Source organism: Neopelma chrysocephalum, unplaced genomic scaffold, assembly GCF_003984885.1.
Source record: "Neopelma chrysocephalum unplaced genomic scaffold, ASM398488v2 Primary Assembly neopelma1_138, whole genome shotgun sequence".
NCBI lineage: Eukaryota > Metazoa > Chordata > Aves > Passeriformes > Pipridae > Neopelma > Neopelma chrysocephalum.
In genome coordinates, this window is record NW_020897800.1 from 6,355,154 (window position 1) to 6,370,969 (window position 15,816).

Below are 15,816 nucleotides of genomic sequence, written 5' to 3' on the forward strand. Positions count from 1 at the left end.
GAGGGGCAGGAGGGGGGAGTTAAGGCTTTCATGGAGAGAGAGGTTCAACCTACAGCTCTCATTCCCTGAATCCCAAAGAGCCTGAACCAAACACTTCAGCTGGAGACCTGACAGGTCACTGGCAGCTGAGGAGAGACTGTGCTACCACACACCCTGCTGAGAGCACGGACTCATCTGGCCCGCCCCAAGGAACCCGGGCAGGGCAGCCTTTCCCTGGGAGTTCCCAGCAGTGGAGACAGGCTGGCCCAGGCCATGGCTCACCTAATGGCCCCTTCTGTGTACTTCTGTTAGTTTTCCTTGAAAGAAAACATTGCAAAAAGCATTCCCTCACCAAAAACCCCAACCCCTCTACCCGGGAATTCCTCACGAGGAGATTGTGGTACCCTGGATCACAGTGCTGCTTTTTTTCTCCTTCTTTTTTTCTTTCTTTTTTTTTTTTCCTTCTGCCAAATTTCGTTTCGTAACATGTGAGAACTCTTCTAAACAAAATGCTTAAAACATCAGCATTGCACAATAAAACAGAACCTGAAGGTAGTTACTGAAACAGCCCCAGACAAGGCTCCAAGGTTAAAAGAAGCAAACAGTTACAGACTAGTCAGCTACTAGAAGCAGGTTTTCCTTAGGATTTAAAAGTCCCAAAATAGCCATGAAACTTTTTTGTTCAAAAACACCACCTAAGCTCCCTTTTAGCAGCTGTGTGCTAACTGCAGGACCTCCAGGCTTTTAATAAAACATTAGAGATTCAAAACAGGTAGAGAAGTTCTTCAACCACACAGAACAGGAATGGCCTTGGAATTTATCAGTGAACATTTAAAAACTCCTAAATCTCAAGTATTGCTTGTAAGCCCTGCCTAAATGGGATGGATGTGCTTAATTTATGGGGGAGGGGGGAAAGTCTGGGAAGTCTGAGAGGAAGCACGAGGTGCTGCCTGTATGCTTTTACAATGTGAAAGCTTTTAAACAGCTTGGACACTGTTATTAGTGTGTTCTGCAGTGCACTGGCCTTCTGTCCCTACTCACTGAGCACTGGGAGGAGCTGCACTGGGGGATGGGAGGCAACACACAGCACAGACAGCACGTCACTGCTCCATGTGTGCCACAATTCCACAGGAATCCCTTTGCCAACACGGAACTGAGAGGTCACAGAGCCCGCAGACCTTCAGGGGAAGGTCAGCAGGAACATTCCCTGCGGGAAGAGCTGCAGGATCTGGCCCAGGGCAGCTGCTCATGCAGATAACTCGTCACTCCCACAGCTGGGAAGGTGGGCTCTGATTTACTGGCTGGACATAATGCCATGGAGATTTCTGTATTTATTTTTACTGGGTTTTGTAGTGAGATGACACAGCCTGGCCCAGCCACGAGATGGAATGAGCTCATCTGGACACAGAGAGCCCAGCAGCAAGGAGGAATTGGCATGGGATGGGTGTGCTGTTCCCAGCTGCCTGTGTAGGGTTTGGTGTAGTGTCGTGTTTCCTTTCTTTTGGTGTGAGAAATGCAAACCTGCCCTACTTGGCTCCCGTCGCTGGCCTCTGCTTCCAACACAGAAATGTAAAGTAATTGGATTTCTTGCAGGCAGAAGCAGCTTCTTAAGCAAGCAATGCAACGAGTGTGCTGTGTTCTGAACTTGCTTCAGAGCCTATTCCACAGCCTTGAAATCAAAACAGGCTCCCACCCACTTCAAATTGCAGTGGGTCCACTGCACACGAGGGAGAGGCAGGACCTCAGCACCAACCAAGGAGAAAACCCTTGGGCAGTCTTTCCCCCTGCCCAGCCGTTGGCCCACTCTTGCTGTGTAACTCAGAGGGGCAGAACAGCGTTATGGAGCCCCTTTCCTGGGAGCCAGCAGTGGGATGGGAAGGGCACTCAGCCTGGAGAAGAGCTGCACACACAGTCCACCGTGTGGGGAGGGAGCGGCGGCCACTGCCAATGTCACACCTGGGGAAGGACAAACTCCTTCCCTCCCTGCCAACAGCACCTCTCTCAGCTCTGCCCGGCCTCTCTGGCAACACCTGTGTGCCAACAGCCTGCCCTGTCCTTCCAGTTGTCTCAAAAGTACATGAAAAAGCTAGAGCTCTACTACATAAAAACAGTGAGTGGGGGGTGGGGGCTGAAGGGGCTTTGCTTTCTCATCGGGGCAGGGTCGGGGTTTGGTTTGTTTTTTCCATCACTGAAAAAATAAAACAGTCCACTGTCCAGCAGAGGCTGCTTAGACTCTATCCCTCCTCCCCCCCACCAGCTCACTCGACGTGGACCTCTGTCTCGGGCCTCTGCAGGCACAGCTCGGAGGGCAGGAAGGCTCCCTGCCCCAGCGCCGTGGCGTAAGTCCTGCTGTGCACGTGGGTGAACCCGGGGGGCACGAACCCCCCCGCTCCAGCATAGCCCCCTCTTTGGTGCTGAGGCATGGTATGGTAATCCTCCAGGTTGTCGTACTGGGACACCACAGTCATAGTGCTTTGGCGCTTGCCCAGGGTCTGGTAGGGGTACAGCAGGGCAGAGTCCCTCTCCATGGGCTCGGGGTGCTGCATCCGCAGGCTGTGGCTCCGCTCGGGTTTGGGCGGCGGGGCCACGGGAGGGGCAGCGTGTTCCTCCTCCTTGTAGCAGTCTCTGGAGTGCTTCTCCATGGGGGCAGGGGGTCTGGCTCGGGACCTCTCCACGTCTGGTCTGTCCTCTGCCAGCCTCCCCTCCTTGTGGTTCAGCCTCAGGGTGTCCTGGCCGGCCGGGATGTACTTGCTGCCCGAGTGCTGGTAGCCCATGGGCTCAGAGGGCTCTGGGCCCCCTTTGGGCCTGTAGTCGGGGTAGGGGGGCCCGTTTTTGGGCTCGGCAGGCTGCCTATGGCTCGCTTCCTGCTGCAAGTGCGTCCTGTGCTCGCTGGTGCTGCCGCCCTGCTCGTGCATCTTCCTGTTCCGGACGCTGCTCTGCTTCTGGGGCAGGGACGGTTTCTCGGGCTGCCCGTTCCCGTAGCCCCCGTGGTAGTGGGCTCTGTCCAGCTCGGGCTCCGGGTGCTGCAGGTAGTACCGCTCGTCCCCCTCGGGGGTGGCCGCCTTGCCCGGGTACCTCCCCTCCTTGCCCTCGGCCACCGTGAGGAGGCCAGTTTTCCCAGGATCGGATTTGCTGCGCAGGTGGATGGCGTCCAGCCCCCCCAGCTCATCCTGCAGCAGCGGGGCCACGTTGTCGTACTGGGACATGAGGGGCCCCTTGACCTTCTGGCGCGAGCGGCTCTCCCTGCGGATGGACTGCATGCGGTACTTCTCCATGTCCTCCAGGTCCCACGACATGTACATGTGCTTGATGTCCGGGGCGGGGGGCACGTCCCTGCTGACGAAGCTGTGCTCCTTCCCCGTCAGGTGGTTGATGAGCCCCCCTCGGGGGTAGGAGGCCAGGCTGGGGTAGCGGTACAGCCCCTTGCTCTGCAGCCGCGCCGCGTACGAGGAGAAGTCGCGGCCGGGCAGGGGGTGGAAGGGCCGCACCCGCACGGTGCTGTAGGGATCCAGGTCGTAGAAGCCGCCGTCGGCCGTGGTGTAGTAGGAGGAGGAGCTGGAGTAGGGGCTGTAGCGGTAGTGCACCCGCCCGTTCTCGAAGTAAGGCTGGAGCTGCGTGACGTGGTAGTCGGAGTGGGGCTGGTATGGCTTGTACTGGTAGAGGGGCCGCGGGCAGTACAGGGGCTCGTCGTCCGGGGGCACCTCGGTGCGGGAGATGGGCACGGAGCGGATGGCGGTGGCGGCGGGGGTGGGCACGTGCAGGGACTGCACCCTGCGGATGGTGGGGTAGGGGGGAGCGTCCTCGGCGTAGCCGGCGCTCCGCAGCCCCGTGGGGCTCACCGAGGACACGAACTCCGTCCGGCTGCGGGGCTTGGAGTGCAGGGCCGGGCCGGCCTTGCCCTGGGTGCCGTAGGTGTTGTAGCGGGTGCCCGCCGAGCCGGGGGTGTCCGAGCGGGGCGGGTAGGCCTGGTGGGGCTCGGCCTTGCCGTGGTACACGTGAGGGGGGACGCTCTCGGGCCTGTACTGGTGCATGGAGGCCGGCTTGGGGTGCAGGTAGGGGTCGGGCCCCGAGGGCTCGGGGATGCTCTCGGGCTTGGGGTGCGGCACGTACACGGTGTGCTTGGGCGGGGGCGGTGGCGGCGGCGGCAGCAGCGCCTCCTCCACGGAGGAGGCCAGCATGGAGGAGGCCAGGAAGGCGTGGTAGTTGGCGTTGCTGAGGGGGTCGGCGCTGTTGGAGTGCATGGCCGCGGCGATCTTGCTCTCCAGCGTCCTCACGGGCGGCACCGGGGGCGCGAAGCCGTAGGAGGGGTGGGACGGGACGGACTCGGAGCGTAGGTGCAGCGGGGGGGCCCTCGTGGGCTCCCGGGGCTTCTCCACGTGGCTCTGGGGGCCCCCGGGCACCGACGAGGAGCCACGGGTGGTGGAATTGCTCTCTGAGACAAAGGCAGGCTCCGGGGGCTTCTCAGGGGCAGTGGTGCTCCATACCTGCAGGGAGGAAAGCAGCAGAAGTCAGGGACAGGCAGCTTTCCCCCCTCCTGTTCATCAGTTAAAATATCACAGACACTCGTATGGGTCAGCCCAATTTCAGTGCTTCTGTGCCTGGTTCCCATTGGCTGTGGAAGGAGATGTGCAGGTTCCCTCTGTCAGCAAGGGCAGTGTAGTGCCAGCAGCAGTTTGGATCCATCACAACTGGTGTGTTCTGCAAATGCCAAAGCACAGGAAGGGGAGGAGGTGGCTGCCTCTTTACCCACTGCCCCCAGTGTTTTGTTACATGCTCTGCTTTTAAATGTATCACCTTAATGAAAATGTACTTGGTTTGGCCTCCTCAGGCTCTGGTGAGCAGATCACACCGTGTAACAGAGCAGAAATTCCTGCCCTAAATGTGGCTACAGAGCTTAGGCCAGGCTGAAGCTGGACACGCTTCATGGGTCGAGGTGGTTTGGATTTCTGAGGGAACACTGCACAAGGAACCCCTGCACAAGGAATCTGACCTGCTCTGTTAAACAGAATAACTGAGGTTGGAAAAGATCTCAGAGATCATCAAGTTCAATCTTTGAACCCCACCTTGACTCCCAGCCCAGAGCACTGAGTGCCATGTCCAGTCCTTCCTTGGACACCGCCAGGGATGGAGACTCCACCACCTCCCTTCCACCTTCTAGTCACCCCTTCCGTGAAGAACTTCTTCCTAATGTCCAACCTAAGCTGCACAAGGGAAGGTCTAAGACTACGTCCTCTTGTGCTATCACTAGTTGGACAAGATCCTACACAGGATGTTGGAAGAGGATATTGTCAGAGGATGCAAAAATCTGTTTCTGAGCACATCAGTCACCACTGCAAATACTTTTTCTCCTTCAAACCAAGGAGGGTGGGTATACTGGGATGCCCATTTAGGAAAGTAGCACAGGATCTCCTCCAAGGCTGTGTCTGCGTTGCACCCACATCCCTTCCAGCGACCTCTGAACCCCCTTGTTGGGGGCCCGACTTTCCCCCTGCAGTTACAGCCCAGCTGTGCCCGGAGCAGGACGTACCTGAGCAGAGCTGCTCGGAGCTTTGCTGGAGGCTGCTGGCACTTGTCCCGTGGCTGCCTGGTGGTCCTGCCTCTGTGCCGGGGTGGGCTGGGTGGCCGTGGCTGTGCGTGGCACAGCTGGGACGGTGCCATCCCCCTGCGAGGGCTCGGTGGCTGTGCTGGGGATGGTGGTTAAATACGGCACCGGGGCGCCCTTGTCCCCAGCAGGGGCCACGGGAGGAGACGGCAGTTTGTCCTCGGCCGTGCAGGTGGGAGTGTGGAGCTTGTCCCCAGACACGCACGCCCGGAGCTGGGGTCTGTCCACAGGTGGCTCTGGGGCGGGTGGCTCCCGCTCTGGGGCGTGGTGGGCCGTGTGCTCCCAGTCCCCCACGTGCGTGGGGAAGTGTTCACTGTCCCCCGCCTTGCCAGGATGGAAGCTGGCCTGCTCCTGCTCTGCATCTCTGCTCCCAGGCATGTCCCCAGGCATGCCCGTGTGGAGAGGCGGGGGGTCCTGGCCTCCAGGTGCACCGGGTGGGTGGTTCTGCTCCCCGGCTGTGCCGCTACCTTGGAATTCCTGCTCTACGGGAGCACCGGTCTGGAAGTGGAGTCTGTTCTCGGGCAGACCGGTGTACAGGTGGAGCTTGTCTGGAGCACCAGCAGAGAGATGGAGCTTTTCTAGAGCTGTGCCAGCTTCAGCCTCTCCATAATTTGTGCTTTCAGCATGAGCATCTCCTGGCCTTTTGAGGGACTGGGCGGATGCTTGCTGTGCGGACTCGGCTAACGCTAGGGCCAGCATGCGCGCTGCGTTTTTCGGAGGAGGAGGAGGGATAAGAGACACAGAACTGACGGGAACAGGATCCTGGGGGGAGTCGAGGGCAACTGCTCCTAATGGGGGAAAATTGAGAGAGAGAGTGATTTTATGTTACCCAATAAGGAGAGTGACCTTAACCTTAAAGACTATCATAAAAAAATAGATGCTCTCCACGCTTTCACAGTGGCAGTTCCTTCTGGTGTGAAACACTTGTGTCTCACGCAAACGCTGCTCAACAGCACAGCAGTTCATCACAAAGAGGGAAAAAAACACAAGAGATTGTCTAAAGGTTCCTCTTGCATTTCTAGAGAGGTAGGAAGGAGGTAGCAGAGACCGAGATACCCTTAAACAATTTTGATCATAAGGTTTTAGGCGAAAAGGTCCCTTCTTCCAGAGTTGGCAGATTTTTAATTTAAAAAAGAAAAGCCTTAGATGGTCAATTGGCTGAAATGACTGAGAAGGACATGCTAGAGATTTTCACACGTGACAGGATGGGGAAAAAAAAAGTGGCATATAAAGCATTATGGAAAATTATCCGAGATTTGTGTGATGTAGGGAGAAGGCAGAGGTTAAGACCCTATTGATCTGCACAGCCCTGCAAGACACTCGTGATCAGAACTGACGGGCAAATCCCCTCTCCTAAAAGGCACGCAGAGGAGGGAGGTTCTGAGAGCAGGTCCCCTCGGGAACTTAAAGAAAGAATGGAGCAAAATGCACTGTACCTGGCTGTGTGTGTCCAGTGGGTACAGTCTTAGTCTGACTGCTTGGCATGGGTCTCTCCCCTTCTTCTGGCAGCTCTGGCTTGCCAGCAGCCACTAGCTGGGAATGCTGCAGCTCTTGGTGGGTTCCTTCCCCTGCTCCTGTTTCACTGCTTTTCAGGGGAAAGGACATCTGTGTTGGGGACCTGTTTGTGATCTCAGTGATGCCAATGCCTTTGCTCCAGCTGGAAGCAGAGGAGTTCCTGGATGTGGATGTGATGGGCACTGCTCCGATGGCTTCTGGCCCACGGCTGGGCAGGGCAAAGCAGGTAGGCTCTGCAGTCAGTGGTGGAGATTTGATGGGCTTTCGGCCCGTCTTGGGTGAGAAGGTGAGTGGTTTGCAGGGCTGCTCCTCCGTGGGGCTCAGGTCCAGCGTAAAGAAGGGACTCATCTTCTCCTGGAAAGGGGAGACTGGCTCAGAGCTCGTGGCACTGCCTGGGGTCTGGGACTGGCTGCCTGATTCTAAATCCTTCTTTAGCAGGCTTGGCTTGTCCCTATTGATGTCAACCGACTCCAGCAGGGAGGTGCTGCTGTCCAGGCACTCGGACTCTGCCTGGGGGGGGCTGCACTGGAAGGACATGGGGTCAAAGTCCAGGCTGGCGACTCCGATGTCCGGGGGGCTCAGGTCGACGTCCTCGGAGGAGCGGGGGGAGATGAGGGCAGGGACGTGGATGAGCCCCTCGTCCCCGTCGCTGTCGTCGTGGGGAAGGTTGTCGTAGGAGTTGCAGCGGTTCATGTTCCCCAGGAGCTCCCCATTGAAGGAAGCAGAGAGGGCATCGCTGCTGGACCTGGGCCTCCGGGGCCGGAACAGTTTGGATTCACCTGGGAACGAGGAGATACCTGTGGGTTAGGGACAAACTCCTGCTGTCCAGGAGGCCAGGGCCTGGTGGGGGTGTTAAAGCTCAGCTGGTGAGCCCTGCACACAGAAATGACATTGTTAGCAGTAACTGTTTATCACGTTTGTTTAAACTCTTTTACAGCAGTTCCAGGTCTGATTTAGTTGAAACTAAGCTGTGTGTACAAGCAAAACCTGTTTAAATGTGCTGTAGGGCTAAGGCTTTCTCAGAGAGCATTTTCCTTCAGGATGCTGCCTTGTCAGCCTTGGAATAGAAAGGGGAGGTGGCAAGGCAGGGACATAGGCAGTGCCAGCTACTCCAAAGCAAGAGGTTTGGTTTTTTTACCTTAGAAGGAAAAAAAGGCATGAAGAGCATTTCTGTGACACCCATCTGTGCTGGGCAGCTTTGTTAATTAGCAAGTCCACCTTTCCCTGAAGGGGTGGAAAAGCTGCCCTGTGGCATATCTGTGCCCAGGAATGTCAGCCTGCCTTCTTTAATCCACGTTTATTGCAAGTGCAGGTGGGATTGTGCCTTACCATCCACGGCGTGCAGAGAGGTGAGAGACTCCTCGCTTTTAGCCGAGCGCAGGGTCCCGCTGTCTCCTCGTCCACCTGAGGGAAGGAATCCACACAGGGAAAGGCTGAGTTGTGACAGTGCTTTATATCTGGCTGTGGAATGATGGCAGGAAAAACACACACAGGTTTCCAGCAACACTGTACTGAGAGTAATTTTGTTTTGGGGATGGGTTTCTGATGCTCATTTTAGTGTCCTGGGAAAGGTGACCCACTCAAATGGTACCTGCTGTAGGTGACAGGTCAGGAAACATCTCTCCACATCATCCTCCTACAGACTCAGGATGCACCTCTGGTAACTGGCTGGCTCCTGCCAGCAAGGAAAACCCCTCAAAAATGGGGAAGAAAATAACATTTTCACAACTTGTTTTATGGGCACTGAACAAGCACAACTTCAGTCTCCAAGGAGACAGTCCCAAAGGGCATTTATAGTGTGTGAGGGCTATCATTTGAAAATGGGACCTGGGAGAAGATGGGATAAAAGTTCTCACTGGCCCATGTTTTGGGATTTGTGGTGTGTTTTACCTCAAAAACACACTGCTGCTATTTTTAAATTTGGAAGAAGGCAGAAAATTATATATGGAAAAGGCTGAGGATTCAGCCCACATATCCTGGCTGTGGCTACAAAGGGTTGTTGGATGTGTTCTCATTACACTGGTACAGAGTGTTTGTAGGAAGGTGTCTTTCCCTAATCTAATCTTCTGAGAGCAGCAAAGGGAGCCAGAGCTGTACTCTCATTTTATAATCAGAGTGTCAGAAGGAATTATTCTGAGACTTATTGCAGCAGCACCCACATATTGTCATTCCAAAGCCGCAGAGGTGTGAGCTCTGTCAGGCTCTGGAGCTGCCCGAGATCCATTTGGGAAAGAGCAGCTCCCTGGAGTGTCATGCCTGGCTTGGACGCTAGAAGGAGATAAAAGCACGCTGAATGTGTGCTGCTCAAGCCCAGAGTTTGGGAGGGGACTGCAGCTCACCTGCCAGGGCTATGGCTTTCATCTCCGAGGGCTCGCTGGGGTTGCGCTGCAGTTTGCGCTTGGACACAGAGGAGGATTTGCCCAGGTTGAAGAAGGATCTCCAGCTGCCCACTGGAGACTTCTTCATCTTGCTGGGAGGCCTTTTTCTGGGGGAGCAAACAGAGCACACAGTTGGAGAGGGAAGCTGCATCTAAATCCTGCTACTGGTTGCTTGTTATCAGCACTCTGGTTTCTGCTTAGAAACTTCCTCTTCTCAGCAGCTGAGGGTGTTTTCATTCCTACAGCTCAGCCCTGCAGTCTTGCTGGGTGAATTCCACCCAACTCTGGGATGCAGGTGCAGTGCAGGGGAGCAAAGGCTCCTGCCTGTGCAGCACAGCAGCTGAGGGATGGATTTCCAGCTCTCTGGGGAGCTGTGCAGCCATAAAGGTACCCAAAAAGGGCACCCATAAAGGTACATCACTCGTGCTGTAAAAACACTTTCACCCCCTCCCACTGCCACTTCTAGTGTCATCAAGCCTGTGCAACTGCTCCACTGCAACCTGGAGATGTTACAGGCACTTAGTCCTGAAACCTGACAAACCCCAATGTCTCCACGTGGTCACTCTGTTTACACCTCCTTCTGTGTGACTGGTACAGTCACCTCTGTGCACCAACACAACATGGATTCATACATTTAATGATATCCCTGCCAGAAAGAAGGGAGTGGTGCACAAGTAAATTAAACCCACGAGCCCATCGTTATAATAAGCTGAATCCTCACAGAGTCCAAAGCAGGTGGAAAAACAGCTACAATATTTCACATGTGACCAGTAAGTATCAGGAAGTTTTTGCTGTAATCAAAACAAACCAGTTATGACACATGCTGGGAAGAAACTTGTCCCTACCTTTCGGATGGGAAGTCTATGACTGTGTGGAATTTGCCTTGCAAAGCTGCTGGGCCCTCTCCCACTTCTATGTACTTGCTGTCTGCCATGATGGGAGAGTTGATCTGGGCCTGGGTCCGAGCCTGTGCCTCCTCCAGCGTGAGCAGCTTCGTGGAGGGAGAGGACACCAGCAGAGACTTGGGTCGGGACAAAGAGCTGTGCCCTGCAAGGGAAAAACCACAGGCAAGAGGGAGAGTCAGAAAACAGCAGTGCAGAGATCAAAGCTCAGTCTGTGTGCCTAGGGAGGTGCTGTGTTTTTCTAAACCTTTGTTATCCCAACCACTGAAAGACGTGGACAAAATGTGGTCAGAGATATGTTTGTGACAAAAAGGATCTCTCACTGAGTGGCTTGGTGTATTAAAAAATAAAGGCAGAGAGAAGCAGGTAGATCAGAGACCTTTGTGACATACTTTACTTCAGCTTCATCTGTATAGAAAAGCCTGCACAGAAAATGATGGTTTTCCTTTGTACAAAGCTTGGCTGTGTCATTCCCAGGTTCCACCTCTTGTATAACAGGAAATGCCATGTGTGACTGAAGCTCTACAAACCACTGTGCAGATGCACAGAGCAAACAATCTGCTCTGTGTCCTGCCCTTGGCCTTTTACAGCTTGGGCTGGTTTTGGAGATGAACACGTAAAGTTCTGTGCAAGTAGTTGCTGTTGCCTCCTGCTGCTGTCAGCTTCAGCATAGAGGAGATCACAGCAGCTGTCCTTTGCTTGCCATTGTTTATTGTGCAAGTGTTTCCAGGGTTGCTCCCAGAGGAGTTCAGGGGTGTGGGGGGAATGTGCCATCGCAGAACATCCTGGTTGGTTCCACTCCCACGGCTCCTGGTGTGTGTGTGAGCTGTAAATGCTGTCCTGGGTGAACTGTGGGTTAAAACAGGCTTGGCAGCACCACTTTCACCTCTCACAGGTGGGTGCAGGAGCTGTGCTTGATCCCAGAGGCTCCTGAAGCCGTGCTGGAGTGCAGTATTCCTGCTAAATATGCCAAATAACCCAACCCTTGTCCCTGCCAGTTTTGTGTCCAAGCTCACTGACTGTGAGTGACCAAGTCATTAAACAATTAGCTGAATTTACATGGTCCATTCTAAGCCTGGATAATCATCTGGCTGGGATTCTGAGCATGCTTATCTTCCCCTGGCAGAGCCTGCTGGGGGCTGTCACTGCTCAGCCAAACTAACCTCTGGCTCCTGCTGACCTAGAATCCCCTTCCAGGAGGAGCAAAAGCTGGACAACTCTGCTGTCCTAAGTAGAAATATGGCTTGTTTAAAAGAGGGGAGCAGCAAATCCAGTGGAAAAGCAGCTCTCTGCACTGCCCAGGGGGTGGTGACTGCGTGGGCTGTGCGTGTCTCACGGGCAGGGCAGGTTGTCAGGGCAGATGGTGCACCCTTAATGCTGCTTAGGAGCAGCAACAGCTTGTGGTGGCCCCATTTGTTGATCTAACACACAGAGGAAACCTTCTTCCTGGTGTAACTCTGCTCCTTTTCCATGGAACAGTGATATGGTCTTAGTTACTCAAGGGAACTGTAGGTTCCAGGGCTGAAAATGTCTCAGGTGCCCCAGGTTGGGCACAAACGTGTTGCAGTTCATGGCTGGTCAGCCCTGCTCATGAACCCACACAGGCTGTGCTTCTGCAAGGAATAACCAGCACAGCAGATGGCAAAATAGCCCCTAGTAAGAGCAAGACAGTTTCTTAGCATCAACATCACTGAATACAGAGAGCTTGCTTTAATTCCTTAATTTCTACTGGTATTCTAAGGTCCATGGATAAATGTAGAGAGCTCAAATGGATAAGTTTGCAGGAGCATCGATGGTGGTGGCTTTAAAAAGCAGAGGGAGCAGGGGGGGGACAGATGAAGGGACAAAGAGGAAGATGAGGAAGAAGAGGTCCCCGAGCCCTCCACCTCAATTTCCAGAGGGGTGTGCTGGGGGAGGATCTGGGGGGCGGATAACTCTGGGATAATACCTTAAATTATGGAACCCCCTGGACACGTGTGGGCGTCTCTGTACCCCCATGGTGGTTGAAGGCCTTCTATTAAAACTGCTCTATTCTCTTACCTCTACAATAATTGCCTGTGAGTAATTTTTTGGCTCCTGACCAATTTTTCCAGGCAACAGTTTTTTGATTCCTTGCAATTTCTCAGTGGTAGGACACAAAAGCAGCAGCCAAACATTACTCTGTGCACTCCTGTGGGGCATCCTGGGCTTCTAAGAAAGGGACTGACAGCAATTTGCAAAACTAGGCCATATTTGTTGGGTTCTGACATCATAACCCAGAAAACGTGGAGATGTGTCCTCTAGGTTAGAAAAACCCCATATTTGAAATGTGCAGGGGAGGCTCAGATATCCACTGACTGCTCCAAGGGAGGGAGGGAGGGGGACACGCACCTGCTCCGTCCCGGATGACCGAGCTGAGCTTGGAGCTGAACAGAACATCCACGTGGTTCAGGATGAACTCCACCACCACCGACTGGATCCGCACCTCCATGAAGGCAGCAGTGCCACTGAAACAGGCTGACTCGATCTGCTTGGACCTGGGAAAGGACAGACATGAGACAGGGACAGCCAGGGCTGATGCTGCTGCTGGGGGCTGTGCCCGTGCTCAGGTAGAGGAGGCTGCAGGGGCAGGTATGGATTCAATCCCAGCACAGTGCTACACAAAGGATCACACTGACTGCAGGGATTTAAAGGCAGAGTTTTGGTTTAGCTCCAAGTCTTACTGAAATGGCAAGAGGAAAGCTGGACTCGAAGGGAAAAGGGTGTGAGGCAGGTATGGCTCGAGGTAAATAAACTGAATAGCCCAAATGGGGAGCTTTTTGTTAACTGCCAGGTACCATGGCTGCCACATTCAATGCCACTGCACAAACCTCACTGTGGCCTCGAATGGGATTTTCCCTCGAGCAGGGAAATGTCTCCAACTGATCTGATCAGAGAGTGCCCCAAGATTCACCAAAGCAATCTCAGACCTGACATCACTCGACTGCCTGGGGATGAATTGCCAGAAAGGGGAGAACAGCTCACCTGCATGCACTGCAAGTGTTCAATGCCACACTGGATGGGGCTTGGAGCAACCTGGGCTAGTGGAAGGTGTCCCTGCCCATGCCAGGGGGTGGCACTGGATGAGCTTTAAGGTCCCTCCCAACTCAAATTGGGATTTTATGTGAACTGCACACTCAGATTTCCCAGGTTGGTAACAAAAGCAGTTCAGAAATCAATAGAATAGAGAGCAGGGTGACATTATTTTTTTTCTTTTAAAGCAAAATTTTTAAATAACACCATTAATTTTAAACTACCCTATCATGCACATTCAAAACAAATTTTAGGGGACAGATTTATCCGAGATTATTTCTGTAAGTTTGAATTCTTGCAGCCACAAGCTGTTAAATTAGACTCTAGAGACTTCTGCAGTGGGAAATCAGTGATGCCACTGAAGAAATTTCCTAGGATAATCAAGGACACACTCGTCTCATCTAACCAGGAGAGGGGAAATTATCCTCTAGAGAAGAGGGTTGAGGGAATTCTTCCTTGCCACTACTGACTGAGCTGCAGTCGTTGGGACTGGGTCATGTGAGACAGAATATACCAGGATGTTTTTGGGGTGGTCCCCACTGACAACAGCAGGGGCTGTTTTACATCACTAGCTCAGGAACGTGCCAGCTGGGTCTTAAATCCTGCTTAGAGTATTTTCCCACATTTTGCAGGAGAAGAAGCACACTGGATGAAGAAAGGAAGAGCTCTTTCCAGCTGCTGGAAGCCAGGATTTTCCAGAGAAGAGCTATCTATCTGGTTTTTATAAAGATAAAGCCTTCTCTGTAGTGAAATGGGAAAAGCCCAGGGTACCTGAGGAGGTTGGGAGCCCAGACAATGGCCAGGTTCTTGGTGTGCATGTTTGTGATGGAGCAGTAATCAGCCAGACGAGCCAAGTGCCTCATTAGGAACTCCAGTGTCCTGGAAAACGGGAGAGAGGCAAATGTTCAGCACCACTGAGCAAAGCCAGGCTGTGATCCCAGAGCAAACCCAGCTCATTATTTCCTTTTGGTTTGACAGCTCCCAGAAAGAAACGCTGAACTCCCTCCCCTGAGCCCACGGGGAGTGTCTGCAGCAAAGTGACCCAGGGTGGGCTGAGGGGAGTCCCTCCTGATCTGTCCAGGCCCAAGGCAATGACAGGCCCCAAAATATCCTCTTTGCAGGTGTGTGACAGCGCTGAGGAGCTGCTCAGGGGGAAGGATGTGGAATGCCAGTCCTGGGAAGAGGGGGAGTAGTGATTTAGACACCCCAGGACATTGAAAACCAGCAAACTGCCCCTGAGTTCTACTGAGGAAGTTACTGGCTGCAGGTTTGTTAGAGGTCCATGAGGCAGACACAAATTAAACTCCAGAGGCTTGTGTTCACGGAAAAATGCCTTTTTATATATTAATGAAACACTGTTGTACCCCCTGGGGAGGAGGGAGCAGGAGGTGGCAAAGAAAATGCTGATCCATCCTCCTCAGTGCTGGGGCTCGGCAACAGCCCTGGCTGTGTCTGTGTCTCTGGTTCTGGAGGGGAGATGGAGCAGAGGGGCTCAAAATTCCACAAATGGACAAGGACTGGAAGTGAAGACAGATGGGTCTGGCTGGGAACAAAGCTGACATCTCCTGCCTGCAACTTCTCATCACTGAGCAGCACAATAATAAAGTGTTTTTTCCTTTTCTCAAGCAAACTGAGGAAAGGAGGGAAGAGCCCTGTGAACCTCCAGCATCCCACTTCCAGGGCTTGGCTGGGCTTCCTCTCCAGGACTGAGACATGGATCAGCACCCAGTTTAACCAGCCCATAAAGGAGAAGTCATTTTAGGGAAAAGGTGGAATGCCCCAGAGAAACTGAACCAAAGGAGATTAGTTTATTTTTGAGAAGGCCCTGCCCCCGTAATTAACACAAATAAAATATTGTCATTAGTTACTAAAAGTACCAGCTGTTCCACTAACTAGCCCATGTTATTTAATGAGCAAGTAGCACACAGTTGCAGCTTATAACAATTAGTTAAATCCTAGTTAACCATTATAATTAGTTATTTATAGCACCCAGGTGCAGCATTGCAGTTGTGCAGCTAATCACCATATATCACAAGAATTGAAATATAAATATTTATTAGCATCAAATATTATATAAATTTATAATTATTTATTATTTTAAATAGTTCTCAATACCTATTTTTATGTGTTACAACTGGCCATCTATAGCACTGAGGGTACAGAATTCTAACTAGTCCTGCAAATTAACATATATTACAATAATCAATTGTAATTATAATGCATTATAATGTAGTTAGTTACCAATAGTTACTAACATTAAAGTCTCATTAACATACAGTATTATATGCAGTTATTAAAACCAATCACCATAGCAATTTGTCTGATGCCTTTTTACCATACCCCGCCACAAATTTTAATACTAAAAACTGTTAAAATGTTGTTATTCTTA

At 52.9% G+C, this 15,816-nt stretch overlaps 1 protein-coding gene across 4 annotated transcripts in view; it reads right to left on the reverse strand.

Moving 5' to 3' along the window:
• Positions 1-397: 397 nt before the first annotated feature.
• ARHGAP32 (Rho GTPase activating protein 32) overlaps positions 398-15,816 on the reverse strand; it is a 251,725-nt gene continuing 236,306 nt past the window's right edge. For all 4 annotated transcript variants that reach the window (XM_027699266.1, XM_027699267.1, XM_027699269.1 and 1 more), the window contains 8 exons: positions 14,199-14,306; positions 12,747-12,892; positions 10,320-10,521; positions 9,436-9,581; positions 8,426-8,500; positions 7,018-7,875; positions 5,507-6,369; positions 398-4,463 (listed from right to left, as the gene is read on the reverse strand). In XM_027699266.1, the coding sequence (XP_027555067.1) occupies positions 2,238-4,463; positions 5,507-6,369; positions 7,018-7,875; positions 8,426-8,500; positions 9,436-9,581; positions 10,320-10,521; positions 12,747-12,892; positions 14,199-14,306 (4,624 nt within the window). In that variant the 3' untranslated portion in view covers positions 398-2,237. The remainder of the gene's footprint in view (positions 4,464-5,506; positions 6,370-7,017; positions 7,876-8,425; positions 8,501-9,435; positions 9,582-10,319; positions 10,522-12,746; positions 12,893-14,198; positions 14,307-15,816) is intronic.